The 19,089-nt window shown below is 39.8% G+C and overlaps 1 protein-coding gene across 1 annotated transcript in view; it reads left to right on the top strand.

Moving 5' to 3' along the window:
• AHNAK2 (AHNAK nucleoprotein 2) overlaps positions 1-18,589 on the top strand; it is a 42,179-nt gene extending 23,590 nt beyond the window's left edge. Inside the window, exons 2-6 of the mRNA XM_042047322.1 lie at positions 15,566-15,642; positions 16,409-16,498; positions 17,253-17,309; positions 17,916-18,057; positions 18,402-18,589. Of these exons, the coding sequence (XP_041903256.1) occupies positions 15,566-15,642; positions 16,409-16,498; positions 17,253-17,309; positions 17,916-18,057; positions 18,402-18,589 (554 nt within the window). The remainder of the gene's footprint in view (positions 1-15,565; positions 15,643-16,408; positions 16,499-17,252; positions 17,310-17,915; positions 18,058-18,401) is intronic.
• The last annotated feature ends 500 nt before the right edge of the window (positions 18,590-19,089 follow it).

Here is a 19,089-nt window from a genome sequence, read left to right as displayed (position 1 = left end):
AGATGTCAGCTCAGCCCCACAGAGCTATTCACTCACTCCCTCCCTCAGTGGCATGGAGAGAGAATAGGAAAAGTCAGAAAACGCATGGGCTGAGACAAGAACAGTTTAATAGGTAAAACAAAATCCACACACACACAAGCAAAGCAAAACAATGAATTAATTCACTGCTTCCCATTGGCAGGCAAGTATTCAGCCATTCCCAGGAAATCAGGACTCCATCAGAGGCACTGGGGAAGATAAACGTCATGACTCTGAATGTGTCCTGCCCGTTGTTCTTCTTTCCCCAGCTTTATATGCTGAGCAGATGCCATATGCTCTGGAATATCCTTTGGGTCAGTTGTGGTCAGCTGTCCCAGCTGTGTCCCCTCCCAGCTCCTTGTGCACCCCCAGTCTGCTCAACGGTGGGGTGCTGTGAGGAGCAGAAAAAGCCTTGACTCTGTGGAAGGAAGCACTGCTCAGCAATAACAAAAACATCCCTGAATTATCAACAGTGTTTCCAGCACAAATCCAAAACACAGCCCCATACCAGCTACTATGAAAAAAAGTTAACTTCACCCCAGCCAAAACCAGCACAGTTACAAAAATTGCATTTTTGTAATTAGTGGTTCTTTGCAAAGTCATGAAATATATATATATATATGTATACACAATGCATATCTATATAAAAGTAGTATGTGCTTAAATGAGTTTTGCACTGATAGGCTACTTGGCAAAGAAATCACTTCTAGTTGTCCATTAGGGCTGGATTCAATAGAAATGTTGGCTGACTTTACCGCAAGCCTTGGAAACCATCGGAGTATTCAAGGCTTAGGCAGTCAGATGCCTGCTTTAATTTCTATTGACAAAGGAAAAGGAGGGATGAGTAAATGTGAGACATTTCCTTCCAGCATTGAGCTAAGAGAGGCAGCATGGTGCAGGGAGGAGGTGGAATCCAGGACATCTGGGTTGTATTTATTGCTGGCTCTGCTGCCAACTTGCTTTGTGACTTTGAGCAAGTAATTTTTTTTCACTTTGCTATCTTATTTTCTGCAAGGTAGGGAGAGCTCACCTGGTTTCACATGGTGCTTTGGGCAGGTGGACTTCACCTTGGTGATCATGACCAAGATGCTGCAATTGCCAAGCTGGCAGATTCATACGTGCTAGGCAGTGCTGTCTGTGTGATAGAGGGTGACAGGGATAGCTGTGCCTTTTGAAAGCCCAGAGAGAAAGATGCTCATGAAGTAGCACTCTGCCTGCATAAACATGTGTCCATAAGGACCAGTAACCAGTCAGAAAGTACCCATCAGAAAGTAATTTGGAGCTGAAGTTGGGTTGGCAACCTCTACCTATGTTCTCCTATTTCATTTTCTACAGCACTCCCAGGAAAGAGCTACTGCTTTGGGGCTAAATCACAGAGAATGGGATAGCTATTTTGAAATGGTCTCTGTATGTGTGCTTCCAAAGCTGTTTCCAGGTTATCAGTGTGGAGGAAAGAAGCCTGGCAGCTTCCTTTTTTCTTTTTTGTAGGATGCATTTTCTGCCAAACATGAAGAACTGATAAAGCATGTGAAAGCAAAGAGAAAGTCATATATGGCCCTCTGTATGTCACCAGCTCTATAGTCCAGCAGTGATACTTAGGCTATAGCTGGAAAATTTCAGCTTCTCTCTTATTTGCCTTTGTTTCTCACTTTATACAACACTGGTGTCTTAGTGCCACTTGCTGTATCCATCAACGGAACTCATGGCTAATCTAAAAAAGACTTGCGTTTTTTTCTCAAAATATTTACTCTTACAAGGATGCAGGTGTGATTGCTGTGAGCAGTGATGTGTGCTCTGCTGGATTTTGCAAGATGAAATCAAAGCTGAGCTCAACCCATACCACAGTCTGAATTACAAGATTAATGCAATGTAACATGCCTTGTATCAGTTTCAATGAGGCCCAATGGATGTTTTGCTTGAGTAGGCACAGAATGAAATCTCAATACTTCAGGATTTCATCCTGTGGCATGACCAGCAGGTACCATGTAAGTCCTACTGACTTCTGTAAGCTTCCATTTATGGCTGTGTCCTGATGATCCTACTGATGGGTCAAGATGTCTTTCATGAAACCTCTTGGAAAAACCCGGAACACGAGAGCTTGGGCAGACCTATCTCTCCATGAAGTTGCACATGAACTCAAGACTCTGTTAAGCATCATATAGATGATGGAAGAACTTGCTAGGAATTGTGATAATCATGTGCCTTTATGCACTGTACAAATCTGAGAATAAAGATGCAATATGTAGTCCGGAGGCAGAGTGATTAATATCAATAGAAGACATTGATGGAGACTGATCTGATCTACACAACCTACTGTAATATTCCCTTTCTTTTTTTTAATCTATGAAAGAAAAAGGTTTTTAAGAATAACAGGGTAACAAGAGTATAAATTTTGCCTGACATAATGTAGCTTTGTTGTAAACTGTCCTAGTTTAGGTGTCACTTCAACTGCATTGATTTTCTCTCCTCTGCAGGGTATATAATGTATTCTTCTTCTCACAGTAACATATTTGGCAATTTGAATTAGTCAATTGAACTGGGGTGCAAGACACCTGGGCTCAACCTCTGACTGGGTGGGTAATGCAGTCACATCACCTCTCTGTCTCTGCCTCCCCCTCTGTCCAGCACCCTCCCCTTTGGCTCTGTTAGTTTAACAGAAAGCCCTTTGGGGCCAGCATTGTTCTCCATTGTGTATTTGTACAGCATAATGAGGTGTCAGTCTTGGGACAGGCTCTTGGAAACTATTAAAGCATAAATGGTAAAAGAAATTAATTAAGTGAATACCCATGTCCTAGGTGTCAAGGGACAGTGCAAAAATTATCTCCAGTAAAGTGGTCTGAGGGCTTTAAAGTGTGATACAAAGCTTCTCCAGATTTGAGAGGCTTAAATCCATCTCTTAACATACAGCCAGGACTTCCTACAATGTTCTCTAGTCCTGCACAGACAACTTTGTGATATGAAGTGAAAGCTCGACTTGAATTGCTGTGGGTTAAAGGCGGTTATTCCCACAGTTCCCATTTCCTAATGTTTTCCATTTTATGATGTTCTTCTCTTTTAATGTTCATAGTAGCTCATGCCAAAAAAGGTGTTTCCTATCATGTTCTCCTCACATTGTGTGTTGTGGTTTAGGGATTTTTTTTTATTTTCAATCCCCAGAGAGCTAAGGTTAGTCATAAACATGCTTTTGGCTATCATATTCATGTGTGGTTTGCTATAGCAACAAACAAAAGCATTAGTCAGAAACTGGCATGAAGCTATAAACACATATTTTTTTGTGATATTACCCAGAGTTAGCTGAATTTATCTGGTACACTGTTGCCACAGAACTGCATTGTATTTATACTATTATCCTTGTGGAATAGGAACCTCGTAGAAAACCCAAATAATACATTATAGAGAAATAAGCAAGTCTGTTAACTGATGTTGTCATCTGAAGATCACAGCCAAATTCTGCTATTGCACTATTATAAATCCAGCTGAACACCTTCAGAACACACACTTAGGTCAGAGGCTAAAATCTGAATTTTTATCTATGGAATAAGAGGAAAATTATAATAATAAAAAAAAAATCTTGCTTTTCTGTTTTCACCTCCATAATTCTACTGCAGCAAAATTATTAGAGGTAGGTGCTACCAGGTTGCAGTAGATGGTGTAAGTTCATTGCCAGCACACTTGGAACACACTGTCTGCAGCATGGCAGGGAGGGTGAGGATTGGTAAGGACAGTCTCTGGCTGGCTGTGCCTCCACAGCAATGGGAAGGTGCAGCTTGTGCAGAGCTGGTGTCTATCCAGCCGGTCTGGCCACAGGAGGAGTGGCTTGTGCAGCAAGTACTGGCTTCCCTGGGGAGTTGATTGGGTTTGTAAGGCATTCACTGAAATCCCACAGCTACACAGCTACCCGTCCCTGAGCCAGCTAGTTTAAAGGTTGCCCTCAAGGCTCTACAGAAGTGGTGATTTTTGCCTAGGCAGAGTAGGCACATTCCTGCTTTATTCCAACCATTTGTCTTCTCTTCCCTGCACCTTTTCAGGAACATGAGCCCTGCTCTGTTTTGACAGCTGCATTTAATAAAAAACATATGCATGAAAAATGTGTTTTCCAGTATCCCTGAGCTGGCACTGCTCTGCAAGGAGAACTAAAACTTCCCTAGAAATTGTTCAGATACATTTTCAGATCCCTCTCTTTGAACGTATACATGTGAAGTGTTCATGACCTTCCCTGCTGCAGAGGTGTGCAGAGTAACACAGCTGTAATATCCACACCTGCCCAAGCAAAAAGAGTAACAAATTCATTAGAACCTCCTTGTACCAACCAGTCCAGAATTTGTTAACAGGTCCAGTGGTTGCAGCTGCAGAGAATAAACCTGCAGCAACATGTACTTTGCATATGTGTGCTGGATCCCTCTGAGAATGGGCTTTAGAAGTCCAGGGATCAGGAACAAGACCTAGCATTGGCCAAGCTGCGTTCCAAAAACAAAGAGCTCTTTTCCTGAACTAAACCCATAGCAGAAGAACATGCCCCATGAGACCCTACAGTTTAACCCTCACTCTGTGCTTCACTTAGTTTTGTTGAATCTGGGTCCTACACATTTGAGATGCTGGCCCAGGTGTCTTTTCAAAACCATTTGAGATAATTTTTCTGTGGTAGATTTCCCTGATGTAGAAGTGTAGAAGAACCTGTTTTTCAGTTAGCAGGACTTCAGGAGGCTTTGAGCAACCTGGTCTAGTGGAAGATGTCCCTGCCCATGGCAGGGGGTTTGGAATGAGATGATCTTTAAGGTCCCTTCTAAACTATTCCATGATTCTATGATTCTGTGACTTACTCTGGGCTTATGTGTGCATTATCTTTACCCTTTTCCTATCTGTGTCCTGTTGCATCAAGCCCTGCACTTGATTTCTCTGAAAAAAAAAGAGTTCTGCGTATGTGTCTTCTAAGATCAGCAGAGTGCTTTTTTTGTACTCTCTTTTGGTCAAATGGGGACAGATCTTCGAAGTGGGATTAAGTAGTGTTCAAAGTATTTGCAATGAAGAAAAAAACAAATTCTGCTCTCAGTGTAGCTGCAGAATTCTGTCAACACTGCCCCCAACACCACTATATAAAGCAATTATTTCGGTCTCTGCTAAAACCTTAATAACATCTCAGTCCATGGAGGACTTTGGGACTGCAGTATTTAAAAATGTCACAGTAAGATGGTGGTGGAGCCTTTTGTTTTAGACGGGATAATTTCATGGTAGCAATCGTTCTCCTTTTCTGGCGTTATTGACTGTAAGCTGTGCAGAGTGCAAGGAATGCAAATCCACCTTCCTGAGGAGAGAGCAATGGTCTCTCTGCTGCACACAGAGCTCACAGAGAGCTGAGCCACAGCTCACAGAGAGCAGAGTCCTCACTGGGGCCATTGGATCAGGCAGGGTGCAAGAGAACAAAGGTAGTAAAAAAACATTGGTTTAAAAATACTCTTGCCAAAGATGTGTAGAAAACCCTACAGATGGACTGAAGGGCATCTCCAGGTGCCTCCCATTCTTTCCTTTTGCTCAAACTCTTTACAGTTCCACAAATCAAGGTGGTCATTGCTATTCTTCAGAGTTGGGATGAGCCACTGGATTGTCCTCCTGTTGCACAGATTTAAATGACTCTGAAGAAGCCACCTTGCAGCAGATCTCAAAAACTGTAACTGAAGCCCCGGGGTCTTCCTTTTCCTTATACTTTGTATTGGTACAAAGCTGTTTTATTTCAGTGGAGCCCTTGATCTGGCTGAAGAGCAAAATGTAATTTACTCCCCCTTATACATTAGCCTGAATCTGGCACAGCTGTTCATCAGGAAAAACCTTACCATGTGCCATCAAAAAGAATGCGTCCTGTTTTAATTGAGTTAGAAAATACTTAACCTGAGTGTGAACAGACCAGTATGATAAAGTTACTCATTTCCATTAGATATCATTATTTTTGTATTACAGAGAGGCGCTGGATGTTTAGAAATGTTATGAATCAGCTTTAGGGTTGATAATCAACTCCAAGAAATAGTCCTCTTAGTGCTTTCAAACAACTCCAGCCATCTCAATTCATTCACCAGTTGCTACATGGATGAACCACAGCATAGTGACATTCTTGCTATTTGAGTCTTTAACCAGAAAGAAATCCAGAACTGTAGTAATGAGTCTTTAAAGAAATGGCTTCTCCCTGTCGTTTACACTAGTGTCTGTGAAACCAAAAACTGAAATCTATTTCCTTAACTAAGCTGTGTTTTTCTCTAATCTATTAGGCAAGCATTTTGGTTTGTTATTTTTGGGTGCTAGGAGGTACAGAAATGGAAAATCAGTACTGAGCCATTTAAAAACCACATGAAATGATTCAATTTTATCATTTCAAAAATATAATGCAACAAAAGTTTGTCAGCACCAGTTTTTCCTTCTGCAAATTAATATGCACTTAAAATTCCAATGCTTTTCAGTCTCACATAATTATTTCTAATTTCAAACAATGAAAATTAAGTTAACATATTTAGTTTGTCAAAGAAGACATGAATCAAACAGCACATTTAGAAAATGCTAGGGCAAGGCATACATCTCTTAGGGAAAGGTGTTCAAAAAAGAGGTACAAACCAATGGGCTGAAATCAAGAGAAAACATTTTCGAAAAGAATTTGGTATGTGACCAATTCAATTATTTTGAAATCTGAACTTTTTGGGACTCAAACCCAAGTTTATAGTCCATTTATTCAGATTTGAATTACACTGATGTGGACAGAACTAAGCTAATTTATTTATTTATATGACTCAATGGATTAGTTTATCTGTAAATGAGATTTTATGCTTTTGTAAACCCACAGTCTGCATCCAGAAATTCTCTCTAATTTTAAAGAGAATCTCCTATCACACAAAAACAAGGAAAAATGAGCTGTGCCAAATGCTATTTTGCTACTTTCACTGTTTATTGACAGAAAAGATTTTTATCTTAACACAGTGAGGGAACTGTTAACTTTATCTTTGATGTAAAATATTTTCCCATAATAATTTTCTGTCACCTTTATCCGGTATCTCTCGTATTGCATATACATTAAGGAATTTAAAAGCTTAAAAGATATTTTCTTCTGTGGTGATTTACATCCAAACAAGCTGACCAGGGAATTTTCTCTTGAACTGAAAACCTGTTTCCATGGGCAGATATTTATATAAAAGCCCCCATAAAAGGTTGTGGAAAAACTACAAGGTTTTTTTCTGCATTCTTGTTTTGAGAGGGGCTATGCCCAGCATACCAAAGAGATGGCCAAAGTAACACCACTCCATTAATATTGCTGTATCTGGGCACTTAATTGTGTAATGAATTTTATCAATGGAGTAAGGAGAAATACAAGTCTTCTAGACCATAAGGACCTTAAGACCATAAGGATCATGATACGAACTCTTTTTCTATATACATGTATGTATGTATATGTTTATCTCCAAATGCAAAAATTTTTACAGAGCATTGATTCTGATGAGGAGTTTTTTAAGAAAAGGGTTTGAAGAGCATTTTTAGCAGCTTGGGCTAAAAAGTCTGTTTCTAATTTGGAGTAGTAAATGCCATTTACATAAAGCCTGCATCAGTTGCTTTGGGCTTTTTGCAAAATGTTAGCAGATCCTCTATCCTTACTCTTAAGACCTATTCTTAGGGAACAAATGTTCTTTCTACCTAAACCACCAAGAATTAGCATCTTTCTTTAGTGTGTCGGTACTGGGCTACCTTAAGAGACAGCTTGGGGTTACAACCACTACTTCTTAAAAAATACTGACTCTGTGGCCAGAGAAATTGAGTCTCCAGGGCTGCCAGTCAAGCCTATGCAGGCAGAGTGATCATTTTCCATAAATGCATTCATTTGATTCATTTATAAACCTGAGCAGGGCTGTGCTTTGGCAGTGGAACAGGCAATCTGCTCTGGTAGAAGCCTGAATTCTTGGAAGGGTGAATCAGAGTGGGGAAGGAATCTGGCAAAATTAATTTGTGTGATCTTTATGGGCCTTATCTGCAATAGGCACCCACCTGCCTGGACTTCTAGGTGAGTCATGGTAAGAGCTGAGTTCACAGCTGTCTAACAGGGAGGACAGCAGGAATCAGCTCCTGGCTCTGAGAGGAAGGCAGATGTGCTGTGCATTCACTTCCCAAGCCCAGTTTGTTGTATAGGTGAAGGGGTTTCTTTCAGAGGGGAGAAAACTGCAAGATGCCTAATCAATATATTGGATAACCAAATAGCTGCAGAGTAGTTCTCACTAGGGTTTCTGAAGCTAGTAAGCAAGTGAGAGCTCTTCATTTGCAACATGTTCCTGAAACCCTTCTTAAAACCCAGATTATCCAGATGGGCAGTGACACTCAAGGAAATTTTAGTTGGGTATCCATACAACTTTTTATAGCATGGTAGAGACTCAATTGCAAGTAAAACCCAACTGCAAGTATATCCCACAAGATAAAACTGTTGAGGGTCCCAGGAGATAAAACTGTTGAGGATCAGAGTAGATTAGACCAGTCTTTATTGCTTTATTTGGCTATGAATTGCTAACTCACTTTCTGTCCAAAAGGGTGGTAAGCAATTTTGGTTCAGTCCAGGAGTTTGGCCACACATAGCAACAACTGCTAAAAATTGATTCCCTTCTCTTACCAACTTATTGAGAACAGTGGCCCTGCAATCCTGGAAAAATCAAAATTGATAATTATCAGAGAGGGTCCTAATTCACTATCACAATAATTATGCAAGAAAGCACTGTAGGAATTCATGCAGGAAGTAAAACACAGACTGGATGCCCATTCTGTCACGTAAAACCTGAGGGAGAGGAAAATTCCTGCCTAAGACATGCAAGACAGGGACACAGGGCAGGAAGTTACACCTACTCCCCATGCAAACAGACTAAAACTAGAGATGATACAAAACTTGTGCTTCTGAGACAGAACTGTGGCCTAGGGGAAACAGCACTGAACCTCTGGTTGTCTGCTGGGTACCATGAGCATTTCTCCAGCTACCTTTTTCACTCTGCCATTTGTAGCTGTGCTTTAGTGAGGAAGGAGAGGGATGGACCAGGAAAAAAAACCTACAGGTATCAGCCACTGCTGCCTGCTTTTGCTTTCTCTTTTGGACATCACTCCATTCATGTTCTCGCAATAAACTTTAGTTAAGAGCTTATTTTCAAACTCTCTGTTACTTGTAGGAAATGTTATTCTGTTTCAGTAAGAGATGAAATATCAGATTAATTAAATGCTTTAGTAAATATTTGATTCTAGCAGAAGAGTTATGTGGATCTGGCCAAACTATATTTCCTATATAGCCAAGTAACCAATAAATGATGATAGCTAGATGAAAGTCATTAACTCAGGATCTGGGAAATTTCAGTTTGACAACTGGAAAGAAAAAAAGTCCCCTGTGCTTTTCATGTTAAAATATGACTTAAGCTGAGAAGGTCTGTGCAGAGCCCCACCAGAGTGATTTATTTTCATGCTCTGAATTGTTCTATGGTTTCTATTAAGTTTATCTTTACCATCAGAAGAAAGGTGGCCCACTGTAAGAATAAAGAACTCCTCTCTGATCAGCTTTCCTAAAGGTTTTGCTCCTATTGTGAAGTGTGAGCAGGAATGCTTTTAATACTTTTAAATCTGTGGGCAGAGCTTATCAATAAACACACACTCATGGGAAAGCCATTCACTCTTCATCTGGGGGCTCTTAGTTTCTCTTTTTATGGTAGTGTTTATATCAGTTCTTAGTTGCCAGTGCTCTTACACATCTTTCCTGATATTAGTCAACCTGTAGAAAATGCCCTATAAAATATTACAGAGCTCAGTGTGGTCTGCAAGAAACCTTAATTCCCGAGACATTTCTCTGCTTGGATGTACTTTGCAGAGCAGAGTACTGTTCCTTTTGATAAAAGTAGGTGTTAACTTCATGGACAGTCCTCTGGCTGGGCAAGGAGACTCATGCTTGTAACTCACATATATGTTCTGTTTTCAAAAGGTTTTGAGATGAAATGATTTGAAGGCTTTTAATGAAGTACTCTAACAGCCGACAAGGGCAGCTTAACATACCAAGGCAATGAATCAAAACATCTTGTTCATGCCTTGAATGGAAGGAAACTATTCACACACGTTGGTTATTCGGGAGTAGCTGCTCCTTTAGCACGACTGTGCTACAAGCCCCTGTTTTCAGCTCCCAGGTCTGAGCTACATTCATCACAGCACAAGTATGCAGCCCAGGGACAGAGTGCAGCCAAGGGGCACTGCCAAACCAGTGCAAAACAAAGGCAGGAGTGTAGCTTGAACACCGGCCCAGCTGGTTCTGATAGCATCCCGCTGATAATAAGGCCTGTTAAACTCCTTCAGCAGCAAAATCTTTATCTTCATTCCACAGAGCAGTCCTTTGTCTTCACCCCACAGAAATTTCAGGGCTTGGTGGGGAGGGTCCCACTCCCAGCACAGGCTAGAGGGGAAACACTAAAGGGGCGGTGCTGATCCTCACTTTAACACCTTTTCTGGGGCAGAACGGCTGCTTTTCCCAGTGTGGCAGCCATTCCGTTCAGAGCTGCCAAGCTGGTTCTTCTAGGTGGAGCTGCTGGGTGCCCCCGCTGTCACGCTGGCAGCGGTTCAAGTGAAGTAACATGACATTCCTGCGATGCAGGGCTGGGAGAGGCAGCCTTCTCCGTGACTGAGTGCCCACATCTCCCCATGGCCACGGATCCTGCCCAGATAGAGTGACAGCCGCAGCATTCCCGCTGCGCTCCAGCCATGCCCCAGAGCCCTGCCCAGCAGTTGTTGTAACTCAGTCCGCGGGATCTTGCAGGACAATGGAATGAATCCAGGTCTCTGGAATGCACTAGGAAATCTCTGTAGAAGACGAACCTCTTTGATTTTTTTTGCTGGTGGTTTTCCCCAGCATCACTGGAGCTGCTTACTGGAAATCCCATGAACCTTCTGGAGCTCGTGGTCGAGCCTGCACAGACTGTGCGAGAGCCTGTGCCATAAAACGTGGTTTAAACCTCACGGCAGCTTCCTTCAGGAACACAGTACATGCATAACAAGGTTTATTTGCAGACACTTTCATATTCTTATCTTTGCAGCTGATGCTTGCAGGATCATTTTTCCTCCAGCATTGCTTGCTTGGAAGTCAGGTGAACTTACCTATCTGAAAAAGAGCTCTTGAGAGGCCAAGACAAATGCCAGGCATGTGCATAGTGTTCCTGTTATCAAGTGCTTTCCTGAACTGGGGCCCACGATTTAAAATATTCTAACTATTCTAAGTATTCCCTATTTCAAATACAAGAAGTGAATCAGAAGGGGCTGCAGGACTTCACAGCAGCACTGCTCAGGCGGCTGTGAGAGCTCTGAGGGAGGAAAAGGAATCCCAGTAATTGCGATACCTGCAAGAGAGGGAGAACAAGCTGTGGAGGAAAAAAATCAGGCAAACCATCCATCTGGAGAGAGGGATGTGGTTTTAAAAACAAAAGACATTCTGGGGCAATGCATTAGTAGTTACCAGGCATTCACACACGAGGAATAACAGGCCCACTGACAGGATGCCTGAGGGCAGAGGGACAGACAGACATGCAGGTACAGGGACTGATGGTTGCAGGAAGAGAGGAATGATACAGGAGCCAGCTGAAGCTGTCCATGACAGCAGCCATGCACATCTTTGTTTACAAGAAGAGATAAGCACATGAGGGAGCACGGTGAAAACTGCCGACCTCCATGTATGAATTCTTTAGTGGGTGAAACACAATTCCAACAATGACAATGACATTAAATTATTACTGTTGTCGTTTGTCTTGAAAATATTCATTCCTCCTTCTCCTTATTAATAACACAAATGAGGTTATGTGCCCAGAGTGTGCTTTGCACTGTCAGAAAAGACCAGATCTAAAGATGTCCCAGCCTTGTGCACATGTCTAGGCACAAGTTTTCTAACTGGCTATGGGCTCAGAGCTATTTCCACAACACTGCACAAACAGACTATTAGTTCCTTGTCGCAGCTTAGAAATGGTAACTAGCAAATGCCAAAATCCTCATAAAGAAAAGGCACAGGTTGTGACCTTAAATAACAATAAGTGAGTGAGCAAAGCATAAAACTTTTCACCTGTGGACAGATATTTACCATGGATCAGGTTTCTTTCTGTTAAGAGAAACTATTTTTTGAAGTAACATTGAAGTTGATGCAAAGAAAAGTAAAATGCTTAAAGATAAGAGCCGGTTACTTAAATTCACTATTCATATGCAAATATAACTTTAGTAGAAAATCTTAAAAAGCAAAAAGCCCAAATCGAAGAATTGCAGAGAAAGGGCTGTAGTCTGGGAGCAGAGAAGCTAGGATGAGCAGCTAAAGACATTATTGTTTCTTTTATTAACATCTCTGGTATTCTCATGTACTGTTTTATTTTATTTTGAAGTATAAAGACCACAGGAATTTTATATGCCAGTGTTCCGATTAAAGCCAGGTTTCTCCTTACACAATACATTAAAGCACACTTGATTTAAATTCAATGACACTGTCATACTTGGAATTCAGTATATTATATCAAATGTGATTTTGGAGACTGCTGCCCACTGAATATGAATACCAAAAAAATAACCTGTTTTTACTTTTTCTTGTGGTTTTTCCCAAACAGTCCATCTGGGTTGCTAAGCTAAAGATAAAATAATTTTTAAATAATTGCATTTCAAGAAGCAGATACACATTTCAGTCACATGATATGAAAATGATCCAGCCTATGTAACTCCTACTGCTTACTTTCAAAAAATTCCCTTGTTCTGAAGTCAGTCCAGTGGCTATTAGAAGTAGTCACTGATGTAAATTCCATCTTGTTTATGAAAACATTTTGAACAAAGCATTGATTGTCCAAGGTCCATAAAAAAAGTTAAAATCTATAAAATGTTGGCTTCGCTACTATTCAGGGCATGAGAATGACATGCATATAAATCATAGTTTATTGGCACAGGCTTTTCTACTCAGAAAGACAGCTTTGCTGAAAACACACTGTCATTCCCCTCTTTTATAGATTCCTTTTGAAAGTATTCTGAATCGGGAAATAATCAGAAGCAAATCTTAGTCTACAGTAGGAATCAAGGGCACAACAAGTCTTACATGACACGGGTTAACTATCGTAGAGGGACAGCCTAGGCAGAGTTTGGGGAAATTGGGGTGGATGGAAAGGCCTCGGTGTTTTGGGAGGGAAGGTCATCTGTGTATTTGATGCCCCTCCACGCAGTCTCACTCACATCTCTGTCAGCCCTGGGGACAGTAATCTGTTCCTCGAGTTTTTTAGGAAAAGGCGCTACTATCACAGTTTAGGAGAGGTACTGGACTTGCATGGCTCTAGTTCCAGACAACTAAAGTGTCACTGAATTTACACCAGAGTAAAACAAGAGAAACAGCAGTGAACCAGCCTAAGAAGTCTCACAGATAATTCTTTCCTGTTTCTTTTCCAGTAGCAAAATCATTGGCAGCCACTAGGGATCAATGCTGCAGTTAACATTGAACTGCTGCACTGAAGAGCATACACTCCAGCAATCCAAGCAATTTTCTGTTAAGTCACTCTACTGGACTGCAGGGCTTGTGGGTGGGATTCTCCCAAGTGAAAAATATGGCAATGTCACAAAACTAAGTCCTTACTATTTCTTGGAATTTTAGTAACAGCCATAAAATTTATTGTTGGCACCTGAATCTTTAGAAGCAGTAAGCAAATTAAACAATCAAACCTCAATCCTGCAGCTCTTCCCCTCATATGATGCTTATTAAAATACATGTGGTGAAGTGCTTCATGAATGGATTCCAGAATTTTCAAACAGAAATGCCTGAAATCAGGTTCATAAATCCATGTCTAAATTTTTTTAACAAGGTTATGCTAATTTTCCAATTTTCTTGAGCTTCTGAAGATTGCAAATGCTAGAGCTTTTAAAAAAAGAAATCAAGCAACATTTCAAGCAGGTCTTTAATCTGAGTTAGAATCAGCATTAAAACAATTTTCTAGAATTTTCTAGAATTGTCCATTGTAGGTGTCAGGACTAGTGCTGTGAAGGCTAAAGGAGGCATGGTGTGGCAGCCCTGATGTGTTCTGGGTTGATCCCAGTTCCCTCGAGCAGGACAGCTGATTATGATGCTGTACATATGTCTAATGAGGATTGCCTTCTACTCTATCAAGTCTGGAAATTTGACCCATAGACTGTTACAGGATATTCCCACTGGAAGTGCACTATTTCCATTCATCTTAACAAAGTGGTCCATCACTGATCATGGTGACATAACTCTTTCAAAACTTTGCCTGTACTATATAATTTCATATTCAAAAAATCAAGGAAAAAAGAAACAGAGGAGACCAGAAACTATGAAGAGTGACCAGCAAAATCCCAGCCACTTTAACAAGAGCTTGGCAATGTGTGTAGGTCAGAGTGATTGCAGACATGACTAAGTCGTGTCATCTTGTCTGCACACACAGCATGTAACATCCAGAAATGTTGTGTTCCAGCCCAAGGACTCTCCACTGAAAACAGACAATGAGTTGCACAGTTCTTCTTGTCAATTGTTTTCTCTAGTTTTTGAGCATATTTTTAAGCCAGAGGATCTGTTTAGGAGAGCCAAAACTATGTATAGTAATGGCAGTTGCAGAACTGAGTGTCAGAGAGCTAGACAGCCTGATGGCTTGGAAAAAACAAGCATGGAGACAGGAAAGAGACATAGTTATTAGGACAAGGACTTGGGTATGTGAATAGCTGGTGCATTAGGGAATATGTAGTTCAGCCACACTGTCCTCTACTGGCTAAGCCTGGATCTCTGAAAACATGTTCTAATTCATGTTGGTTTCATTCTTTGGTGCCCAATTTAAGGCATTTCAAGAGAATCATATTTTCAGACAGCCCATCTCCTTTGCCTCATCTCTGTCTGCCCTCAATACTTTTAAAAACTAAGAAAACAGAGTCTTTATGACTATCAACGCTTCATGATGTTTACTCTCCTGTTTTTAAGACCTTTGTCAGAAGCAGAGTTTCAATATGCAGAATTTCAGTCAATTTAATTTATTGGGAATTAAAAAACTTTTAATTACTGATTTTGATATTTTGAAGAATACAATAACTCAGGGAAGAACACTTCAGATTCCCTCTGTACACCTCTCCTCCCCTTTTTCTGGTCTCTGATCCCTCTAAGCCTTCATTGTGGGCTACACTCAGTCCCTTTGGAAAGGTGGGGGCTGGTGCAGGAGTTAGCAGATGGTCACTGCTTTTCTTTTTCCAAAGATATCAGAAATACGAATATCCAGAAATGTAAAGGCTTTTGTGAAGGAGAAAAACCCCCAGATGGGAGACAATGTAGAACTAGAAGTTAGCTGATTATAACCCCTGCCCATGGCTAGTAGGGAGAACTAGATGGTCTTTAAGGTCCCTTCTAACCCAAACCACTCTGTGATGCCAGGAATCTAAATTAAGGCAGGCCTTTCCACTGGCCTGTGCACATCCCTCACCGTGCTGGTCCAGAGGATTTCAGCTTGCAAGCTGACTGCTCTATGCTCTGTGTGGATCCTGCAAGCACCAACAACCTGTGTGCTGCTTTCAGGTTCTGGACGACAGCTGAGACCAGCTGAGCCCCCAGGAGATGCTGATGCCGATGCTGATGCAGAAGATGAAGATTCTGTGAGTTTTTTAGAGTTGAATTTTTCTGTGATGACAGTTTGGCAAAATGGGATCTTAAATATTTTGTTTATAGCTGGGTCTTGCAGATGATCTTCCTCCCTATTAAAAATGTTGTATTTTAGCTTGGGATTGTCCTGCCAGCTCAAAAACCAGAAAGATGTTTCAATGTAAAGGCATCTGCTCTTTGCCATGGTTCATTGGCATAAGTTTACTACCAAGACTTAGCAAACTATTACATGGCTGTTAACTACAGTAACTCTTCTTTAAAGATTTAGACAGTTTAGGTTCCCTATTGTCTGACTGCAGAAGGAAGAATGCCAAGTGCTTGTCAGCAGAAATTCCTGCTGGGACTTTTCCATGGTTTGCTTGCTTATAGACGGCAATAAAATTTGAAGCCATTGGATGCAAAGTTTAGGTGTGCAAATAGAGCAGGGAAGGGATTTTTTTTTACTTTTGTCAATTCTTACTAATTGATCTGTCTGTTTTTAGTCTGTTCAGTCTGTAGATGCATACAATACATAAAGAAAACCAAAATCAGTGTACTATTGGTTTTGTCTCTCAGAACTCTGTCCCTTGTGGTTTTGAATGCTTTGAGAACTGTATTTGTTCTTGACCTAAAAAAAGAGTTATTGGTTACTTTTTATCCACCATCACTGACAGATTTTTACTCAGAAGGACAGTATGCATACCTAGAGAAACACTCCTAAAAATGAGTCACTGTTTAATGGTGGATGATCCTTTACCACCACTCACGTCTTTTCCACAGGTTAATGAAGTGGCAGTAGAAGACATTCGTCCAAGGCCACAAGGATCCTCTCCAGTTTATGAGTATCCCATAGAAGAAGACTATTTAAAGGCAAGACATTGAATTTTCATGCAGGAACAGCTTTATTAAGCTCATTCAAGAGGCTTTAGCTCCCACAAGTAGCAGAGGGTCATATGTCATAGAATGGGATATTGTTGCAGCCATATTGTCTTCCTTCCCCACCAAAATTGCATCTCTATTCATTGATGGTTTTATTTTGTGCTAGACTTGCTGACCATGTTCTTGTTTATTGGCAAGAAAATGCATTTGACTTAATTCTATAAAGGACACAAGGCAGAGAGCGTAAAGAAATTACAGTGTTTTTCCTGTTAGAATACATAACTTCCTTGAATCTAACTTGTAAGTATTTCAAAATTACCTGTACCTCTTGGTTATTCAAAGTTAAAGATTTAATTAGTACAGCCATGTTAAGGTAAGTAGCCAACAGTTTAAAATTCATGCTGAAGTTGAATAAGTAAAAAAAGTATGTTTAAAAAATTGAAAGCATAAGCAATATGCTACATTAGGACACAGAAAAGCTCCCAATATCTTAAGACATTTGGTCTCTGACATTCATGTAATGCAAATTTTGGTACAATGAAGGGAGGCCTTGGCATCTAATTTACCACTGGGATTAGTATAGTTAAATCATTCATGTTGTACATTGAACTTGATCCTGATTTTGTTCTGTTGCCATTAAAGTCAGCCTCAGTTCTTACTCTAAACCAGGAATTTAAACTGACTTTTGTTGTACTTAAGAACACCATGAATTTGGAACATTAAATAATAAAAAATTATTTTTCAGCTTCAAGAAGAAAACAAAAAACATTCTACAGACAAATCAAAACAGAGTCATCCACAGGTCAGTCTAAAAGCACTCCATAGTTTTAGATGTGAGCCTTGTAAATAGTAAAGTTTGTTATAACACAGACATGAATGGGTGGACAGAAACAAGGACAAATGGGCAAAGAATCACTTTGGACTTGTTTTAACCAGGAACTTCCCGAGTGGCTGAGTTGTGGCACAGGCATGAACATTTATTTGTCCTACTTGTGGTCCACCCATAATTCTTTTTAGAATTCTTTCTTTAGCCTTCTCTGATTCCAGTGCAGTACAGCACTAGCTCTTAGTCTGACTTTTCTGGCACATTGACTTTAATTCGAGTGGTTAACATCTTCACAGAAAATACAGTCTTTCAGCCCTAAAAGTTTCCATATGTCTCACATTTTAAAATTATAACCTATTTTCCCTAAGGCCCTGATCCAACATAACCTTAACACATGTGCTTAATTCTAATTTAGAACAGAATCAAACCCACACTGAGTAAGTATATCCTCTATTTTGCATAGTCTTTCTTGAACTATTGAAAATACACGTGAGGAGATGGAATTTTTTATTGTAGAAAAACTTAGAACCCTTTAATGCTAATTAATAAAAATTACAAATTCATATATTTTTCTGACTCTAGGAGACAATGGAAGTGACCCTGAAAACAGAAGCGGAGGCTGGTGCTAGTGGTTTTAGTGTGAAAGGTGGAGGAAATGAAGGAATATTTATTAAAAAAGTACTTAAGGAATCTCCTGCTTCAAAAATATTTAGTCTTAGAGAAGGTACAGTCTGATTTTTTATTTTGCTTTGGTTTTATTCTGTATCTTTAAATAATGAGATTAGTAGCTGCATGATCTGCCATCTCTTTAGGTATCAAAAATAGTAGATTTCAAACCAACTAATGTTATCTGTGAGCTTAACCTGTCCATATTAATAATTTCTAAGACTTGCTTGAACAATAATGAAATTTGATGGTTTTTGTATACCATTAAAAAATCAGTTTTCACTGGAAGAGTGAAAGAGACACATATAAAGTAGTATATACAAAACTAAATCGAAAAAAAAAATTGAAAAAAACTATAAGAAAACACAAAGTAATTAAAATTATATATGATTCCACTTGCAGGTGATCAGCTTCTAAGTGCTACAATATTTTTCGATAATATCAAATATGAAGATGCACTCAAGATTCTCCAGTATTCCGAGCCATACAGAGTCCAATTCAGCCTCAAAAGAAAAATTGCCGTGCAAGAAGATCTAGAAGATCCTACGGCCCAGCACAAAAAGGAAAGAATACGTGAGGTAGATATTTGAATAGTTCACAAAGTTTGGGTAACACACTGTAATAATATGCTGTGCAGAAATAGATCAGAAAACACTCACTTGTGTCTTCTTAAGACTTAGGCATGTGTTTAAACTTACTAGCATGAATATTCATGACAAAAAAAAAAAATTCCCACACAATATTTGCAGCTTTTAAAATATCTTGAGTGAGACTATAGATCTTACATAAATCCACAATCTTGTATTAGGGTATAAAAATATTCTTTAGTGAGTCAGCATTTTTTTATTGTTGATTGTCCACTGATCAAACAGACTTGGGTAATCTCTGTAATACTTATATTCAATATGTTTAAAACTGTAATTTATCAGTAAACATTTTTCTCCAAAGCTCCTCCATAAGATTATCTATTAAAAAATATGTGTTTAACCACTGATATTTTGATACACATACAATCTCTTCACAGGTTTCCATCAACTTAAAGATTTTTTTTCTTCATATACATATATATAAATAGTATATATAATATATA

The sequence above is a fragment of the Corvus kubaryi genome, unplaced genomic scaffold (assembly GCF_017639235.1).
Source record: "Corvus kubaryi isolate FWS band 111438036 unplaced genomic scaffold, C.kubaryi_AGA036_p1.0 66, whole genome shotgun sequence".
Taxonomy (NCBI): domain Eukaryota; kingdom Metazoa; phylum Chordata; class Aves; order Passeriformes; family Corvidae; genus Corvus; species Corvus kubaryi.
This window is presented reverse-complemented; position numbering and strand designations above follow the sequence as displayed.